The 21,037-nt window shown below is 40.8% G+C and overlaps 1 protein-coding gene across 4 annotated transcripts in view; it reads right to left on the bottom strand.

The window, feature by feature from the left end:
- Positions 1-757: 757 nt before the first annotated feature.
- Positions 758-21,037, bottom strand: part of sfswap (splicing factor SWAP) — a 115,639-nt gene continuing 95,359 nt past the window's right edge. For 2 of the 4 annotated variants that reach the window (XM_070888141.1, XM_070888140.1), the window contains exons 17-19: positions 17,231-17,419; positions 5,351-5,423; positions 758-4,849 (exon numbers count right to left, since the gene is read on the bottom strand). In XM_070888141.1, coding sequence (XP_070744242.1) covers positions 4,784-4,849; positions 5,351-5,423; positions 17,231-17,419 — 328 coding nt within the window. In that variant the 3' untranslated portion in view covers positions 758-4,783. Of the gene's footprint in view, positions 4,850-5,349; positions 5,424-6,593; positions 10,077-17,230; positions 17,420-21,037 lie in introns of those variants that run through there. The other 2 variants (XR_011594155.1, XR_011594154.1) reach the window with 2 other exon arrangements.

Genomic DNA, 21,037 nt, shown 5'->3' on the forward strand with positions numbered 1-21,037 from the left:
TAAAGCAGTCCCAGCAATTGCATCAACAGCTAGGTTAAATATACAGGCAAGTACACATTTTTAGCTGGCAAAATCATGTTATTTCAGCAGCTACACGGAACTTGACTGGAGAGGATCAAATACTCGAATGATTATCGATTTAAGTAAATGTTCTTCAGTAAGTACAAGCCACTCAAGTCTGATGTACATATGGTATTACATTTAACTGCAGTCATGAAAGGAGAACAAAATCTTATTTCAAACTGGGCCACAGGTGCAACTCCCAGTTATCTGCTCTCAGCCTGGGATGGCAGCTGAGGCATTGCTCTCTGCTTCCGCAGCCTCAGCAGTGAAGGTGAAGCTGTCAGCCCGGGTCCTGCTCTCGGATGGCCAGCGAGTCCTGTTGGGCTGAGCATCCTCGTGGAAGGCAGGAGTGGTCTTGGTTGTGTTGGCCCTGTTCACATTTGCTGCCTCGGCTCATGCAATAAGGGCAATCGCCTGCACAAAGTACCAAAGGGTCGACGGCATCTGTGGAAACCTGCCCTCCAGCAAGAGTCAGCAGCTTTAGGGGAGGGGGAAGGGTAAAAATTAGAAGCCAAAAAAAAAAATCTACTGGAGACATACCAACCACAAAAAATCAAACGTTTATCATCCAGACACACCAGACCAAGTTTAGGAAAATGAACCAAAGAAAATTCTGTTCAAATTCAAAAGATATAACAAGTATGGAATATTTCCTTTGTGCGTTTAAAATTGAATTGACTCAATTACACTCCTGGAAAGTTAATAAAAGTAGTTTATTTACAATTTTTTTTTAAATACACCCGTCTTTCATAGGGCTCCAAACTTCATATTGCTTTATGCAACCACAAATGGTTTGTGATGGGGAGGAGGGGAGGGGGAAAAAAAACGGAGGAACAACCAGAGGAAACATGACTCACCAACAGGTAATGCAAGGGCAGATACAGAACACTGCACATGGAGTAAGGGTGCATCCCACTTAAACAGAGTAATTGGTTAATCATCTCATTGCTGTGTGCAAAAGGTATTTGCATATACAACTGACCCCACTTCATTCTGTGAAATGCTTTGGGACATTTGAGATGTGATAAGGTGCTATTAAATGCAAATTCTCTTCTTCCTTTCACTGAATTCATACTGGTGTACCTTAGTGTCATGTCCACCACATGCAGTTCTGCCCACAATCTTTTCCCTTCTCCTTGAAAGGGCTGGTGTTTGCTTTGGTGTTCTTGGCTGTCATAACGCTCTCCAGTATAGCAATGCCACAGCGATTTTACAACTTACAGAAAGCGTCAGAAGTTATGCACATTAAGAAATGATAAAGCTGAAACTATAGTTGTATGAATCCCACAAGTATAGGAATGCCCCCCCCCCCACCCACCTGATCGCTTTGAGGAATGCCATCTCCAATCAATTATTTCATTATAAGTTGGGTGGTTGCTTCTGGGCAGTTGATAATAAAAAGGTTAAATGATTTTGCAACTTCCCTGAGGGACTCATTGAAGAGATTGACAGCAAAAATCAGAACAGAAATAGTTCAAATACATTAATGCATCTATAAATGTAACAATGAAATATTGTCATAAAACGCAGGTTATTAGAAAGCAACTGAGAGAACCTTTAACGTGATCCTGGGTTTAGTTCCATTAAAGTCTGAGATCAGAATGTTTTTTGCCCCAACGAGGCCAACAGGTACGAGAGAGCACCATCTGTGACAATTTGATTCTTAGTCTGAAACCTTTAGCATTAACTGGACATCCCATTGGAATGTTCTCTTTACTTGCAGTACATAAATGAAGAAACACAAAATAAACTTAAAAGGGCTGAGAGAATTGATATTGAAGGAATAAAAGTGGATAGAAGGTGAATCTTTGATAAATACTTTACAAGTCCCGTGAGTCCAATAACTACATACATTTGCATTTAGACCCCCAGTACTACTGAATTCGCAGAGATGATAATACTGCCACGGTTGGTATAGAGAAATAAATGACTAATTAAGTATCCACAAACTTGATTTTTTAAGTAAAAATCTTGTAAACGAATTTGCAAATCTCAGTATGCAGATTCAAAAATTAAATTATTTACTTTTAAAAATATAAAGTCATTCAATTTCAAACTTGTCTTTTACTCAAACCATGTCTGAGTATCGAACATGACACGGGTTTTGGCAATGGACCAGGTACAAATTTTAAGTTGACAACTTACTATGTGCTGCCATCACTGCAATTTGGATCGATTTTGGAGTTGCTCCCAAATTTTATACAAAGACGAAAGGTTGGTAACTCACCTCTGGTGTATTATTCTTCATCCTTTGAATAATCCTCATAAACCAGAGGATAAGGCAAGCCATCCTACGTGGAAATCCCTTTCGAACTTAAGACTTGTACCGTTTGCCTACCATTCTCTTCCTTCCCATCAGAGAATCATGCTTTGAAACCCCGCTCAGTCGGAAAATATGCCTTCGGGTAACCTGTTTTAAGGTGGAAGTGCCCCAGATAACAGAAGAACTATATCTTAAGAATTATTGGCATTCATCGATAGATCAACAAAACGTGGTTTGAATTATGCCATCAGGATCTCCACGGGCTCTGCTGCCAGTAAGTGTTGTACTAACTTGCTGATACATCACCCTCTTTCTCCAGTAAGCTGATATATAGAAATCACAAACTACAGGCGTCAACTATGTTAATGTCAATTTAGCTAAGGATCTTCTCTAAGTATTGCATGTCCAACCATGCCGAGGGTTTTAAACACCATCAGGGTGATCCGATTGTAGTTGGATAGAGAAGCTTTTCTGCATTAGGTCCAGAAAATTAATGGATCAAGAAAACATTTCTACACGGGTACCCAGAGTATTGGAGCAATGTCAACCCATAGCCTACTCCTAGAGTACCACACACAACCACGGTGTAGTAATATCCCTCAGCGCACAACTTTGAGATGCTCAATGATGCATTGAGATTATCTAGGCGTGTTAAGAATATAACTCTAGTTCATCTGTCTGGGCTTTTAGTTTTTCCACTTTCTTTCAAGCATAAATAAATTCGATATAATCTTAAGTTTCTCTTACCTTTGGGTGGTCACCTCGTGTAACTGAAATGGGAGTTTGTTCTTTAACCTTCCTCAGAAGGGTTGTCAAAAACATCATACTATCAACTTTGCAATCATCACCCAAGCACTGCGGTTAGTGACTGCAGAGGGGCTTGAGAGACCTGGACTAATTTTAAACAAATAGCTTGGGTATGACAAGAAATAAATTAAGAAAACTGAATCAGGTCAGAAAGTAGTCTTGCAAAATTTATATGGATTCTGGTCCCAGATTTCAACAGTGCCAAGAAAGTGATGCCAGAGGTGGAAAAAACCTAGAGGTGGCTACAAAGGGGTGCTCTTATACATGATATACTAGCTTAATATTCTCAGAGACAGACATCACTGTCACTTCCCAGCTAAATGATGTGGCATACAATAAATCGAGTCAAAAATAAATCAAGTACCTTTTTTTTTTTTTTTTTTTTTAAGTACAAGGTTATGTCGTTGTGGTGGTGGTGGTGGTTTAAGCAGTTAACAGATTAATTGGAAAAGACACCGAGCCAATTGGTGTGGATATAATACTGAACATACACATTTCCAATCACTCAGATCTTGCCCCACTCAGCATAAAACATCGGCTAACGATGAAAAGTGTTGAGTTTATAGCTCTCCAGTAGTAGAAAAATCTAGTCCAAATAAGCTGGGCCAATCTCATTGTGCAAGAGTGAGTGAATCATTAATTGACCCTTTACCTTGACCAAACACGCAATCATTTTAACCACATTTACACTGGTCAGAAATCATAATTCTTCCTCCCAACCTTATTTCGTCAGGTGACATCATTGCAACTGCGCACAGCGGATTTGAACTGCAGTGGCATCAAAATGGCAGGACAGTGAATGAATAAGCCATGACTGTGTCAGAAAAGCTAATTTTAACACAAAGCACCAACTGAACAGCAACTTGAAAATGACCGTTTCAAGCAGATGGAATATTCAAGCGTTTCCACTCATTTTTACAAATAAATCTTTAACTATTATTCTAAACAAATAAGTTACCTTTAATATTTCAATAGATTTGCATCACTGTGGTTGAAAACTTTACCTTACTAGAGCCCACTCAGGGTGCGAAATCAAAGTAAATTTATATGTAGCCGTTTAAATAAATGCAATGCTTTCAGAAAATGGTCGATACACACTGTATCGCAAGAAATGGTGATGGTATGCTCTGCTGGGCCTCGACTGGTCTTTTAAGACTAGTCTGCTCCAGGGCAGAAACCCCATACAGTCGCCAAAGACTTATGTCCAGAGAACTCCTCAAATTTACAAAATGAGATGTTACTTCATCTTTGTAGAAATCAAGTAGTAAAACTCCTTCACAGAAGGATAAGCTAAGCTCCTGTCTGGTTATCACAAGTGATTGTAGTCAGCTAGTTTTTGGTGCTCAATACAAAGTGCACCCCCAAATTTCCAGAGATGTTGGTGGGTATTCAGACACCGTAGAGCACATATCGTTCATTGTGTTCAAAAAACAGGAGGGGGAAATTGCAAAACACCAACAGAACAGAGCAAGATCTCAGTTCAAACTGTACCTATCAAAAGGAGCTATACAAAAGTTTTTTTTTTGCCAAAGTGGAATACTGCCCAAATTGTCAAAATAAATTAGTTCTTGCAACAAGGCAGCTCGAGCTTCTTGCGAAGCCATTTCGGATCCTCGTGTTCCTGCAGGGCCCGCTTGTGGATTGTTTTTTTCAGGAAACATGTGTTTGTACATCTTTTGAAGCAGCCAGCATTGCTCTCACTTTGGCCATTAGACCCTACATGAAAGGAAAGAAACATCAGTGAAATAACTGCAAAATGTCATGCATTTATATAGCGCCGTTCATAACCTCAGGCTGCCACAAAGCACTTTGCAGTCAATGGAGTACTTTCGATGTGTAGTCACCGTTGTAATGTAGGAAACACTACCCAATCCAAGTTACTGCATCAGTACAACCAACAAATACAACGCTTGAAAGAATTTCCATCTTCCTTCTCACACATCTCCTTTCATTTTAGAGTAATCAAAACTACCAGAGCAGGAAAGGGTGCCGAAAGGATTCCAGTACTTTCTGTATAAACTACTCACTCACCGTCAACCGTTAGGTTTTAGACTCGCAGACAGAAGGCCTGCCTTGTCACGCACTGCAGTGGAAGGTGGCAGCCCACCATATCTTCTCAACGACAACCAAGGATGGGCAATAAATGGCAGCCTTGCTAGCGACACCCAGACCCCAAGAATAAATAATATTAAAAAAGGTAGTATTAAGAGTTCATACCTGAGTTATTTTACTCTGCATTGAAGATAGCAGTTCTGGAGATGCTGTTCCATCCTTTTCCTGAGAGCAGCCCCTAGAAATGGGGGAAAAATTGTATTTTGATATTTCCGCATTGAAACTGAAGTCATTTGTATGCAATGTGTATAATGCATTTGCAGCAAGAACCCAGTTATACTTCACCAGAAAATACCTGGCATTGCTGCATCATTCACACAATGCAGTTATCTTTGGAGCCCACCTCATTATTTTTTAATAAACCTTTTACCTACAATATGCCATCTCTACCACACTTGCCAAGTAATGGTAAGGAAACCAAAAATGTAAGCTTTACAATGAGCATTGAACTGCATTGTGAGCAATCTGGCATTAAGTTTAAAGGGCATGCTTCAATCTCGGTTCCGTTGACAATTTGAGCTGTGTTCGCAATTTATGATGAGAGTCTTTGCTAGCTTTCCTTTATTCATATTTAAACAATATAAAGTTGCAGCTGTGTCAACAAAGCCACTGTTAAAACAGAAATGTGAACTTGCAAGCAACTTTAACATGCGAGCCAAGTAGAGTTGCTCAGCATGTTCACTTGGCTACATATATTCACAGTTGAAACGCCTTGGCTTGGAGTATAAATGAAAATTGCAAAATTAGGTTGGGCAAGGTTACTAGTAAGTAAACACATTTAATAGTAGAAATAACACCTTTAGCTGCACCAACAAATTGTCAAATAAATGAACAGAAAATACTTAAAATTAAATGACTAATTGGGTGCATATTCTAAATGAATGACTAGTATTTTACTGAAACATTGAATAGTAACCGAAACATGGTGTGGGTGGGGGGGCTAGCAATCCCTAAAAAGTTTGGTTGATCTGAAAAAAAAAAGAGAGAGCTATATTACTACATAAAAATGGCAAAAATCAGAACTGATAGGGCAAACTAACATAGCAAAACATTTTATCTGGCTTTGGCTGGTGAAAATATTCTAACATGCATTAATCTCATTGAAAAATAATGGGAGGCAGAGCAATAACATCTGTGGCTTTTGCTGCAGTGTAAAAATTGAACCACGTTTACCCAGGTTATGCCTGTTCAATTTAAAATGTTGCATCATTTGCAAACAAGTTGGGAGGGGGAAATTCGGCTTCAAAAGCACATTTTTGATATCCTCCCCACCTTTCTCCATGCCCCACTAGCTTCTAGATTACGAATTAATAATTGCACATGTTATCAGGAAAGTTAGGTGACCTACCTCTAGTAGGGTCTTCTCCATTCTTCAAATGAAGTTATCCTTCACATACCAATGAACAAGCCCAGTCGAATGGAGGGGGAAATAAAAGCACTGGGACAGTGCCCCTTTACAATTGGATATCGTGGTCAAGTGACCTTCCCATTCTTTACAATAAATGAATTCTGCCCTGGAACATTCCTTAGTTGTTTTCAAACCAAGGAGGTGGTGGCAATACAGCTGAAAGCTAGTTAATTAATTTTTTAAAATTATTTTTAAAAAAGCACAACAAGCCCATACTCCCAGATCAGGGGACAAAGGAGGAAGGGGGCAAGAAATCGGTATCTGGAGGATAAGTTAAACAAACAAAAAATTAAGACCCTACCAGAAGTAGGTCATCTTATTTTCTTCTTCATTCATTATCCTCCACAAACCAATGAATTCTGATCTAATGATACTACCTTGCAATGCGAGACTTGCACTGGATCAATTTCCACAATTTCCCTTTGCTGAGTGAAAGTATCAGGGCTGGTCCAAGTAATAGGAGGTTTGCAGATACTGCATTAGGGCACTCTCTCAAAACTGGTCCAAAGAGTGGTATTAGCACTGGTCAGATGGTATTCAACTCTCACAAATCGGTCCTTCTCCACTATGGGGTGGGGGCAACATTTCATAAAACACTTAACCAGCCACTGCTTAGCAAGCTTTCCTAATATCCAACTCCCATAAAAAATAAAAGCTATCCTCAACTTGGGCATGCAATGAGTGAAATCCTGGTGAATAAAACTTGGGAAGTTTCTTTGGAATGATTTGGGGTTAGATCAGAATGCCTGTCCTCAGAGGAATTCTGGTTAACCTGTACCTCACCAGAGCTCTAACTATCCACTCCTCAAGCATACAGGATTCCATGATTCAAAAGTAGGTGCAGTAATTCTTGTAGCATCAAACCAAGACCCAAGGCACAAACACAGATCTGTGGGCAGCCTAATTTCTAATGTTACTTTCATAAAATGTGAATTAATTGAGCAGTCTCTCAATGAATGGTAAAAAGATGAATTGAAACGCCCATAGCAGCTGTATAAGCTGGTATAGAACCAGCTTTGATTCAGCAAAGCTAAGTATTCCATAACAAAAGGAATACTGTAAGTGTGGTGATGGCATCACATGCTGCTGGAAGCTGTCATAATTTCCACTACATAAAGTGATGTGCTTTGTGTTGGCCCTTTCTAATAGAGGCGCTATCACTGAAGGATGGCCGAGGATAGATGTAAAGCTTACCCCTCCACTTCCAATTCAGAAAACTGATTTCTGCAGCTGAAAAATAAAATGGAAGAGTTGCTCTTGGTTTGAAGTGGTGTTAGAATCGCACCTTAAGTAACCAGTAGAAAATCTTCACATTCTTCTCTTCTTTGACCTTCTGAACCTTCTAAGGGGGGAGGGGGGGGGGGTTGCGGGATGAACAAAAGATACCCATAAAGCTTTCTCCTGCTAAGAGAAGGGAAGGCTATTGAAGGGTTGCTGCTCTTAAGCAGAAGCAAGACAGCCGTCAGTGTTTATTACCAACAGATCCATTTTTGAATAATTCTACTTGAGAAACAGGAGTTTCATCGCATCTACATACACTCGTTGGATGTATCTTATTTTGGCTAATAAACTCTCCTCTCTTAAGCAAAGTGGAGGGCTGAGAAGGCGACACTGTGGTGATGATATCAGTGCCCCACCAAAAATGCTCTGGCAGAAGGTCACAATTGAAACCCAGCAATTTGATCCTCCAGAGATGCACTGAATGGGGCCCAATAGGAGGGTCTGGGAACAACAAACGGTGACAGTCCAGTCTGTCTGTAGGTCACCTGCACTGGGAAATGGTGCAAAGACTGCGCATGCATCTATCTAACAAACGGCATTCGATTTTACTATGGAAGCACCACCAGAGAGCGAAGGTGAGGTGGAGGTTGCAACTGTATCTCGAGAGAAAATTTAGCTTCGGGATTGCACCTCAAACAGGTCAATTCCACTGTACTGTCAAGTATATGGAAGCTTAATTACAGTGGGTCATTATAGAAACGATTCACTGCTGCCATGAAGCCGAGACCTGCAGATCCTGGTTCAAGTATCCCGAGTGATGTCTGACAGCACGCAGGTATATTGATCAAATGCTTCCAACAGTCTCTTTCTGATCCAGCGTTGATGGCACTTGAACAAAATTAGATGATGTATGGTATGCAACCACTCTCATCTAAAGGGTCCCATGGAGGCACCCCACATTCCTCATCTTAGATCATCCACTTGGGCAGTATAGTTTGTATTCTACATAGTTGCCTTTCTTAACTTCATCGGTATTTACAGGTGTAGTTTAAAAGGTTAGTGTCGACTGACAGCCACTGTAATTCATTAGCTCAGGAATTCCCAATCTAGAGCAGGAGTGCCTGACTTTGCATTGTGGATCACCTTGGTAAGTTCTGTGATACTCAAGAACGTTAAGTCCGAACCTAAGCTCCCATTCATTTACAAATATCTCAAGTTGCTGAAAGTAACAAAACTCTTATTTATCCACCAATGAGACAACAGCGCTACAAATGGCTCTTTCCAAACCTCCGGGTTAAACAAATCAACAAATAAATACAAGTGCTAATACAACTAAGTTTCATGGACTGGATTTTACACAACCCTGGTCTAGAGCACCAAGAAATGGAATTCCTGGAAAACTGCCGAGTGAGATTTCATTGAGAAACTGCCCAGCCCCCGAGCTGGTTTCTTTAACAGAAGGACATTCAAGGTGAATGCTACTCTCGTCATGTTATCGGATCCCAATCCCTGGTTCTGAAGGGATAGGAATCATGTGGAAAATTTCCCTCACCCTTCCACCTGCCCAGACTCTACTTAGGCCAAGGCAAGTGTTTTCAATCAATGTAAGTCTCCATTTTTTATATCAAGGCAGATGATACTGAAAGCAATTTAGAAATTATGCAAATCAGTTCATGCAAGAGAATTACTCACTGATCAAAGATTGCAGGGGACTCATTTATCTAGACACCAAACCAAAGGTCAATGTCGAGGTTGCTGTACTTGACCAGAGTTACTTTCCTTGTCTCTACTCAAGCTGGAAATTGGTCTTAGCGCAAATTAGCAAAAGAAACCGATGCTTGCGCGAGTGCTGAGAATGCACTGATACCAGGGAAGATGAAGTCTAATTGTTGAGGTTGGACCATTGGCTTAGGAATCTCCTTGGAGTCCACTGTACCAGTGTTAGTTGACTGAAATGGCACAGAGGACTTCTCAGGTGAAGCCCTAGACCTGCTTTGTTCCCTAGACCTATCATGGTCAACCCTCTGGGAGTGCTTCTTGAGCTTTTATTGTTTTTTCATAATGAAGAGGACTCCCTGGGCTCACTCATGGCATGTCTGGTGCTGCACAGGTTGGCACTCCTGTATTGCTCTGCGTCGAGGCCTGCCATCCAATCTTCTAAAGTTTGTTTCCAAGTTTTCAGTCTTTCTTTCTAGGTTCTCCCTGAAAAGTTGGTAGTGGGTACAGGATAATAAATTGAGTCCCATGAGAAGGCAGAGGAGACAGCAGTCATAGCGGTCAGAAATCAGGAAGGTCCAGTGACACTTGCAGCACATTTTAAACCCTGAAAGGCTCATTCGAGTCTCTTGAAGTAGATCTGGGTGCAGAGAAAACACCCCGACACTGGAGGACTCGACTGATACAGTATTCAAGGCCAGTAAGAAACAGGAGATCAGCTACCATAACAATGGCACTCCCATACAAAGAGAATAAAGGGAGCTGTGTCACCGGAACATCACAGAAGTCTTCTGCCCTCTGCCGCATGTAGTCCCCACCACATAAATATAACCGCCATCTTCAGAACATTACATTAGAAATAAAAATTCACAATAAAACCCACTCAGCCGTTGTATTAACAGTCATGGTACCACCAGATACAATATTTATCCAAAAATTGGACTGAATGACATAATGTAATGAGAGGAGTTGGTTGTTGACTGGCTATGAACTATATCCAATCTGGCCTGGACATCCATCCATGAGAGGGGTTAGCAATGTTCGATTTGTACAGGTTTTTTAAAAAAAAATTTTGCAATCAGTTTCAGTAGAGTCAAATTATACTGACCCCGTATTCTTTTGTTTAACTTCATGACAAACTCAAAAATTGTTTGCATTACTGAACAACATTTTTTAATAGCAGTGGTCTACAAGTCCAACAGGTGTCATAATGAAGTCCAATATTTGGATTTATCGTATGTTCATCACCCCTAGTCTTAAAATACGATTGTCTAATGCACACGTTAGACTCAGGAACTGATATAATCAGTACCTGCAGAAAGCACATTTCCAGAGGGCAAGGGGGACAATAACCTTATAACCTTATCCATGCATACATCTAAATAAATGTTAGAAATACTTGTACACATGGATTATCCAGCCCCAAGCTACCATGTAGGAGCTTGCAGGGGAGGCTGTATCATGGACTTGGGCAGCTCGAAATGTGATTAGGCAGTGAGTTGCATTCCCCATTACCATGCTGGATATGTGTAAGGATATGCCAGTCAAGGGGCAGGACTGAAAAAGATGCAACCAAAGCAATGTAAATACACAAGGATGAGTATAACAGAAGCATTCTTTTACTTAAGTAGCAGATTTCCCAATCAAATGTCCGCCTACTGTTTGCCCATTATTCTACTGAAACAGTGTGATGTACAAATATGATTTGCAAAAAAGTAAAACCTATGGCCAATATTATAAAGTGGTTTCATTCATTTTCCAGTCTTAAAAAACGTGAAACAACACTTTCAACAATATGGAGTAACTGTTAATACTTATATTCCCATTCAGTAGAACAGTCGAGCTAACAATACATAAAACAATGATCATCCTCCAGCCATTTTGTAGGATCCACCTAAAAGCCATTTACCCTCATGGGATAATATTTGGGCACTTGGAAAGCCAAGATTCTGATGACAATAATATTGGCCATGGGCAAGCTTAGTGTTACGAAATCCCACTGCTGTTAATCAACTGCTACTGGGGCAATGTTAGATTAGCTTCCACAGATGTAGGTTTTCCTCAAGCTATGAAGCAGTGCAACTTCAGCAAAGCAAAGGAACAGGCGGTCATCTAGAACTTGGGGGTGCAGTGAGGGAATAGAAAGAAAGAGACCCTTTAAAAGTTTACCATACAGGAGCCATACTGGTCATATGGTCATCTCGCACTCAACACATCGACATGAACTATGCCAAAGTAGTACAGAATACAGAAAGGCACAATCACATTCTGAGACCAGACTAGAGTATATATAGTAAGACCAGAGTATTCGCTGGCTTTGAGTAGTTAGGTTTAAACTGTAACACGCCAAACAAAAGCAGCTTTGTTACCAAATGCAAAGTAACTGCCAGATTGGTAGGTACAAAAGCAAAATACTGCGGATGCTAGAATCTGAAATAAAAACAGAGAATGCTGGAAATCTCAGCGGGTCAGGCAGCATCTGTGGAGAGAGAAACAGAGTTAATGTTTCGGGTCGATGACCCTTCGTCAGAACCGTTCTAACGAAGGGTCATCGACCCGAAACGTTAACTCTTTTTCTCTCCACAGATGCTGCCTAACCCACTGAGATTTCCAGATTGGTAGGTATTTTGTTTTTTCATCACTGACAGGACATTAAGGCTTTGCAAACCAACACATTGATACATCCATCCGAACAAGGAAATATGGAGTTGTTAAAAATGACACCATAATTTACTAAGATAGGTAAAACTCAAGGGAAAAACTTCAGGCATAAATGTTACTATGGCTTTAAAACTGCCCTATCTGAATGCCAAGCATAACATGCATCTACTGCCATGGATCTCACTAATGTCAAAATACCAACAATATAACAGCTTTAAAATAAATTTAATCTTTCAGGACTGCCATCCCCAGAGAATTATCCAGCCCCAGACTGGTTATGTTTTTAAATAATGGTTTCAGTTTCTCGATGCGGTGAAGCTGAAGAATCACCTATTAACAATAATATTTCAGATGTAGCATGCAAGAGTTAACACGAGAGGTCACGCACATCTCGACTTGGTAAATGGCCCTAGCAGACTGGGAATGGAAATAGTAGCACTCCTGGGCAACACCATCCATTACATGATTAAATTTCATTTAATCGAGGTCAGAGGGTCCCAAACTTTACTTATTGTGTATCCCCTTCCAGCTGCCCATGTACTCCAAGTAGCACACAGGTTTAATATTTTAATCCCTTTAATGCCAAAGCATTGTACAAAATGTGCAAATTATAACACACATATACAACAGCCATCAAAACTCTGCGCAGCTATAGATTGATGTGCTCACTTCCCATCTCATTACAAAGAGTAGTTTGGGAACCCCTGGTCTAGGTTACACCGGTACTACAAAATCAATAGCCAGACTAAACAAATGTGACGTAAATGGGTTAAAAAAAAATTATAAAGTCTCTAAGGAGAAAATTTAAGCAAATCACTGGAAAAATCGAAGAATGCAAAATAAAAGGTAATCAGATGGGCAAAGAGGGAACTAAAAATGAACATGCCGTGGAAGCCAAATGTGAGAAGAAGAATGTTTACTAGTATTAAAACAGCACGAGGATTATCAAAGGAAAATTAAGAACCTTGAAGGATGTAAGCAGGATTGAAACGAAAAGTGAAGTAAAACTAAACATAACGAATGATTCACTCCTGGAAGTCTCAACAGTAGCACGGCACCCGAGGTTCATCAGCTAAACTCAACGACTTTCACAGCCCTTGCATGGAAGGTATGCCCAAAGGTGCTCCGAGAGATTAGTGATCAAACCTACTCATTGCTAGCTGTCATCACGAGGGAGTGAATAATTACCGGATTAGAAACGAGCCAACACGTCGCCAATTGGAAATTTGGCTGCGTGGTCCCTTTAACGGACTGCACAGCCCAATCAAAATTTCATGTGTGAAATTACACCGTAAAAGCCGGTCCCGGGCTGCACATCACCCATTTTCAGAAAAATTGCAATAAAACAAACTCGGATAACTGCAGCCCCTTTAGTCTAGCAACAATTAACTGGTGAAATAATATAACTGATCCTTCGGAACAAAGGATCGTCTATATGAAATTAATCTAATAAATGGCAGGCAACACAGTTTCAGAAGGAGCGGAATAAGAACTGACACGAGAGAGGAAGCAACAGGTACTAATTAGGGAGTACTGTTCAGAAGGAGAAATCCACTCAGCAAAATGTCCCAACAGTCAGCGGGGGGCCCTTATTGATTCTAATATACATAAACAACTGGATTTGGGATTCTCAATGCAAGTTGGTCAAATACTAAACCGGACTAGACGTAGATACAGCAGCCAAGGAACTACAAAATGGCAGAAACAAAATCTATCAGTGGGCAGAGCTACGACAACTCAAATTCAAGGTGATACACTTTGGAAGAAAAAATGAAATAGTGCTAAGTAGATAGGGAGAGGCAGAGAGAGATCTGGGAGAGATACTCAATAGTTACCCTGTTCAATCATTGTGGGGCAACAGTCAATAAAGTAAAGGCAATGCTGAGCTATAGTGTCACATCAGTAGGATCAGGCTGAAGACATTTTGTACTGTCAGGTCTCGCCTCAAGTACTGCGTTCAGTTCCCGTCATTGAGGCACATGGGAAACGACAAACACCCAAGACCTGAAAGTAATTCAGAGGAGGACTATGAGGCAGACGCCTAGTGTCGGAGTTAGGAAGCAAAGTTAGAAAAACTCAAAACTCTCCAAGCTTCAAGGGGGTCAAAATGAGAGGGGACTGCATAGAGCTATTTAAGAAATTAGGTGGAATAGAAAAGGTTAATCCAGAGCACCACTGCAACTTCGATCACGATTGAACTAGGCAATATAGGCACATACTGGTAAAAGCATTTTAGAAAGCACCTCTTAATACCTGGAATAATATTCCTGATAGGGTTATCCAGGCAAAATTTCTCAGATCATTCAATAGGCAGCGATGGTGGGATGGGGCCATTTTATGGAAAAAGGCGCTAAAAGGCAGTGTTATCTTTCATCTGTTTACAAAGCATTTACAACTTGCATTTACAAGTCGAACCAACGGCTCAAGGCGCTTAAATATTGCAGCTGACCAGCCATTACAGCAATCTGGAACAAATATCCAGTGTGTGTTTCAGTGCGATACTGGTCAGTGAGACAGCAACAACGGCACAAGTTTAAGATAATCACAAAAATAATTAAACGGGGAAGTTAAAACAATTCCACAGATGGAAGTTAAAATGTGGACTTCTCTGCCACAAATGGCTGTTGACGCAGAAATTCTTTTACAGGGAATTTGATAAGTTTCTTGAAAGACAGGAATATTAATGTCATGTATCCAGACATGTTTACTGCTTATACTATTACATATGATATGCCACCAGAGGGCACTACTAGGGGAAACTTGTACACCAGCTGTACGGTCACTAAGGTGTGCCACCAGAGGGCACTGCAGTGGGAGACTTGTAAGTTACCTGTACAGGTGTGCCTGGCCTAGTATAAAAGGCAGGCCACCAGGTGTGATCTTCACTCGGGAGTTATATTAAATGGACTAAGGTCACTATAGTTCAAGTGCAATACCTTGCCTCGTGGAGTCATTATCAGAGCATCTAAAGACATAACAATTAAAGGGTTTGGGGAATAAGTAAGAGTGTGGGGTTAGACTAGGTGGGCCATGTGGGGAAAAACAAAAGCACAGACTCAATGGGCTAAATGGCTCATTTCTGGGTTGTAACATTCTATGAATTACATGATTATAACCCTTGCTACTTAACCTGAAGTAGTCTATACACCTTTAGAAATATTGTAAGACATTGGGCCTGAAATTCCAGGCTCGTTGGGTCCGTACAGAATATGTACGGACCTGACGACGCCCCACAACAGCCGGTTTTTGGCATGCGATGCGCATACGCTGAAAACCGGCTTTTCTGATCTGTCAAGTTTTAGATCCCCGCAGCCAGGACATTTTTGCATGGACAAGATTACACTATTTGTCCATCTCTTGCCCAGCGAATGTCGTTAAAGCTCTTGTGCCTGGTAAAAGCATGGGCATAGCCACCAGGGTAAGAGTTTTAAAATATATAAAAATAAAATTTAAAAACACACCATGTTTAAAACCCTATCCACCAAGCTAAGTTTATTTTAAACCCTAATTACAACACTTAAAAAAAAAAATCGGAATATATTTTTTTCTAACATTTCATTAACTTTATATAAATTAATATAACGGAGTTTAAAAAAAAATTTGCTTTGGGGGGGGTTCTCATTCACAACAAGAATTCCTACTGACGGAGTTCCCATTATGATGAATGAGGATACTTTACCTTGATTGGCTGTCCAGTGCCATGTGACTCCAGCTTCTCTCTGCGGATCTCCAAGACGTGAACACGCTGCGATGCGCAGGGAGAGGAGGCCTCCGACCGGGATCGCTGGAGGGCGCAGCACCAAATGGTAGGTGCCGATCTTTTTTCTTATTTTCAGGCGAGCGTCCGCAGGAAGAAATAGAAAATAGGTGCAGGAGTAGGCCATTCGGCCCTTCGAGCCTGCACCACCTTTCAATAAGATCATGGCTGATCATTCCCTCAGTACCCCTTCCCTGCTTTCTCTCCATACCCCTTGATCCCTTTAGCTGTAAGGGCCATGTCTAACTCCCTCTTGGATATATCCAATGAACTGGCATCAACAACTCTCTGCGGCAGGGAATTCCACAGGTTAACAACTCTCTGAGAACTGGGATTTCAGGCCCAATACAATTTATCTCCACACGTTAATCATTAGAAGGGACCCTTTAACAAGACATAGATTTCAAAATCAGTTACCGACAGGGTCAACCAAAGCCAAACTAAAGAAGAAATGACGCAGAATCTAACCAATGAACTTAAAGCACAAAAATAATTCTGCTGACAACGGAGGCCAAAATCCTATGAACTTTATAATGACTTTATTAACTTTGTTAAAAAAAAAGTATTATGAAGGGCTAGAACAATAAAACTGGCCTAACAGGAAAGACCGTGTTAGACCAACTTTTTTCTGATGCGCCAACAGAAACCATTCCTAGCCGGATAAAAGTACTATTTCACAGTAAGATTCCATGTACCATGAGGATAAGCAAGGACCACATCACCAACAGGACTCCTGTATGGCACCAAACTATTAAATGACTCATGTCCCAGTGTTTTCCTCCCTTATTCGGATGACAACCTATTTTATACGTAGAGTGTTGATGCAGAGGAATCCTAACTTTGATGACGTATATAATTAGTTAACAACATCTAATTTCTCACAGCAGTGATTCAAAAATGTAGATTTAGTTAATTGGGGAATCAATCCGATTTCCTTTCCAGCCTGATCAGTATAGTCAACCTACACTGGAGCGCACACAGCCAGAAATGTGGAGGGAGACATGGCTGTACATATTTCAATCCACACAACTATAGTATGCTTAGCCAGCCCATCTGCGTGGTACTGGCAGTAGTCCCGCTCCATTTGAGTAGTTTAAAAAGTGTGTGCGTGCTTATTTTGTATATTGTTAGTGGTTCATCAGCCACTGTACTTCCAAAGCCTAAACTAAATAATATGGCTCACTTAAAATTTGTTATAAAAGAGTGTGAAAAACAACATTACCTTGAATGTTCCTGACTGGAATCTCTGCTCTCTGCTGGTGACAAACTGGCAGAATGTGCTGAACTTCGTGCTGAAGACTTTATACTTGACTTTTTCGGTGATAAAGACCGCGAGCGTGAACGTAAAGGTTTTCCTTTTAACTTAGGATGTGATTTTGAATTCTTTTTCTTCTTCTTTTCATATGGAGACCTGGATGAGACACATTTATGCAAAGCAATATATGAGTGAAGTACGTTTTAAATGATAATGACCTCAGCATGAAGAAAGTTACCTCATGAGGTAAATCACTAAGAAGTTTGCTCCACAACACGCAACTTCCCCTGCCATCAAACGTGCTCCATCAGATAATGAACACACGTGTTTGGAGTTCTCCCCTCTCCCGAAAGTGTAGTTTCATAAGCAACACAACCCTCCAGTATGCTCAAGTGAATACTCGTCACAAGACTATTGTTGCTATCAAAGATGTCATCTCACAGGATCAGGGAGAAGGTCCAGCTTATTTTCAACTCTCCGTGACCTGAGGGAAGAGAGTCTAATTTAGGAGTTAGCGCTGGCTCAGTCTCGCCTCAGAGTTTAAAAGTTGTGAGTTCAAGTCCCAATCCAGAGATTTGAGCACATAATCTATGCAGGCACTTCAATGCAGTACTGATGAAGTGCTGCACTGTCGGAGGTGCCGTCTTTCAGACGAAATGTTAAAGTGAGGCCCCCTCAGGTGGACATAAAATCTTATTCAAAGAAGAGGTGGTGAGTTCTCCTAGTGTTATAGCCAATATTTATCCCTCAACCAATTTCCCTAAATCAGATTTACTGGTCATTTATCTGAATGTTGTGTATAGCACCTCGCTGTGCACAAATTGGCTGCCATATTTGCCCACACTACCACATTACACTGCAAAAGCAATACATTGGCTGTGAAGCGCTTTAGGAAGGCCTGAGGTCATGAAAAGGTGCTATATAAAATGGAAGTTGTTCTTTCTCCCACCACCCAAGTCAAACTAATTCAGCAAACATTTGTCCCATTACCATCTCCTTTCACCACACACCTTCATCCCTTTCGTCATTTAATCACTCCTGCTTTCCACCCCATCACGGATCTTCCCCATTGTTCTTCCCACCCCTCCCCCTTTCCCTGGCTGTGCACTTGCTTAAAATTGGTTATATCTCTAATTTTTTCCAGTTCTGACAAAAGGCCATTTGACCTGAAACATCAACTCTTTCTCTTTTCTCACAGGTGCTGCCTGACCCGCTAAGTGCTTCTAGCATCTTCTGTTTTATTTCAGACCCAAGATAGTCTTGAACCTATTTTCAATGAAAGGACTGTCTTGGAAAGAATTTATCTAGGTTTTAGTTGCCTGAAAATTTAGACCGACTATAGGCTGTACCTTTCTAGTCCGGGACACACTCATCCAGAAACATCTGTGGTTCGGCATTAGTTGGGCCTGCGTAAGAGGAGCGTTTATTTTTTTTTAAAGTTTTGATCGGCTGCAATGGCTGATCAATCAATGTGTTTGGTGATGGGCTGGGAGCATGTGTCAGTCAATGAATGTGTGCACGGGTGCTGAGGGAGCCATCCACAGGCTGCCGTGACATGCACTCACACGTACAGGACCCCAGGCGCTGTCCACCGGTACCAGTAAGCGAGACCTCCCGTGGTTCGGGAAATTCTCTGTTCCGGTACCGGTCAGGTCCCGAGGGTGCCGGACTGGGGAGGTACAACTGTATTTACAAGACAAAAATGTGTAAATGCATTGTCATTCCTAGCAATGTTCCCTGTGAGATAACCAAACATGGTCAGTGCATGAAGAATAAACTAGAAAACGAAATGATCAAAACTGCTAAAGGCATCAAGACCATCCCAGTCATAATTATGTGAACTAACATTAGCTGTGAAATGCTTCTCAACAGGTAATTCTAATAGATTGCTACGTAGTGCTCATTGTGAACAAAGGTATATTTTCCATCTATTTTACTGAATTCTCGGGAGGCTTACAATTCTGCCAGTAGCTTTTCCTTTAATGCATTACAAACATTTGTGCTCAGATTGTTTTTGTCTACAATGAGAATTCCATTGTATGATATCTAGATTTTAAACCTCAACACTCAAGGCAATGTTCCTGTGTGAGCAGTTCAAGTCTTTTCTTTGCCTCAGCTGGTTACAAAGCAAAAACCTGAAGCAATTTATAGACCTTTAGATGCAGCTTCTTTTTGAAATAAATATGGGGCCAATTGGCAAGAATGTGATGGAAGCACAAATGTGCATTTAAATTGATAAAAGCATAAAGATCTGCAGCGATATCCACTCATAGTCCTGGATGGAAAGCTGATTTAATGAAACAGCAGTGGCAATATTTACATCACCGTTTTAACATTTCTGGCAGCTTAGTAACAGAAAAGGAGAACATGTTTTTCTTTCATGAGTATGATGAATGGAAGAGCTTCTCATATATAAAGTTGCTGTGAGGAATGGGAAAAGCATATTAAATTCCAATACATCGGAGGTGTGCAATAATCCTCTTGAAGCGCCCACCAATTGCCTTATTCCCTCATTTATAACCATCTCAATCTTAGATCATACTGAAAAATGGAAAGCTCAGACATTCAGGTTGGTAAAATAGAGCTGAAGCTCACAAGGAAATGCTTCACATCAGCTTCACAACAAAGGGAATAAGCTTAACATTATCAATGAATTTTATGGCATTAATATACTTTACTGAAACCAAGACTTATCACACAACTGAAGGAGCCGATAAAATTGCTGTGCATTCTCTATTCTTGTGACTCCCATGTCAATCTTATTTAAAGCAAGTCCGAGGTAAATGTACAGTTAATGCAGCTCGAGTGCAGTGTACAAGATAGATACAGACCAGATGCTACTCAGCCCATTGTAACACCCATCCCAATTGTTCCCTAAATGATTCCAGGGTTTTTGGCACCATGCCCCTCCCACATTTCTTCTATGTTTTGATCACATTCTGTTCAGAGCTTCCTGACATCAGCACTGCTCTCATGGTTTAGTCTGACAGTGTTCAGATGTCCTATACAATTTGCCATCTTATAAACAAGTTTCTCCTCATAACTCACTTCTCTGATGCTCGAGATCAGTCTTTTCTCAAACACCTCTAGGGTTTAAAAGTGTCGCTTCGGTATTGATGAACAGAACTGGAGATCATCATCAACTACAACATCATCACCATCAACATGCATTTATATAGCACCTTTAATGTAGTAAAATGTCCCAGGGTACTTCACAGGAGCGATTATCAAGCAAAATTTGACACCGAACCACATAAGGAGATATTAGGACAGGTGACCAAAAGTTTGGTCAGAGGTAGGTTTTAAGGAGTGTCTTAAAGGAGGAGAGGGGCGTGGAGAGGTTTAGGGACAGAATTCCAGAGCTTAAGGCCCAGGCAGCTGAAGGTACGGTCGCAATGGTGGAGCAATTAAAATCGGGTATACTCAAGAGGCCAGAATTGGAAGAGCGTAGATATCTCGGAGGGTTGTGGGGTTAGAGGAGATTGCAGAGACAGGGAGGATACACAAGGTATCATCTGACCAGATGACTGTATAATTTGAGCATGGCTTCCACTGTCTTAGGTTATATAGTTCAACACTATATGTTTTGTTCATAGAGAATTTTAGTAGACTCAATCATTCCACTTCATAATTAGATATTTAAACACCATTCGTGGATACGTGCATCTCCCAACTCTATCCCACTTGCATTTTATTTGTTCTTGTGATGTAGGCAACACTGACAAGGCATTTATTGCCCATCCTTTGTTGTCCCGAGGACATTAGGAATCAACC

This window comes from Pristiophorus japonicus, chromosome 8 (genome assembly GCF_044704955.1).
Source record: "Pristiophorus japonicus isolate sPriJap1 chromosome 8, sPriJap1.hap1, whole genome shotgun sequence".
NCBI classification, from domain to species: domain Eukaryota; kingdom Metazoa; phylum Chordata; class Chondrichthyes; family Pristiophoridae; genus Pristiophorus; species Pristiophorus japonicus.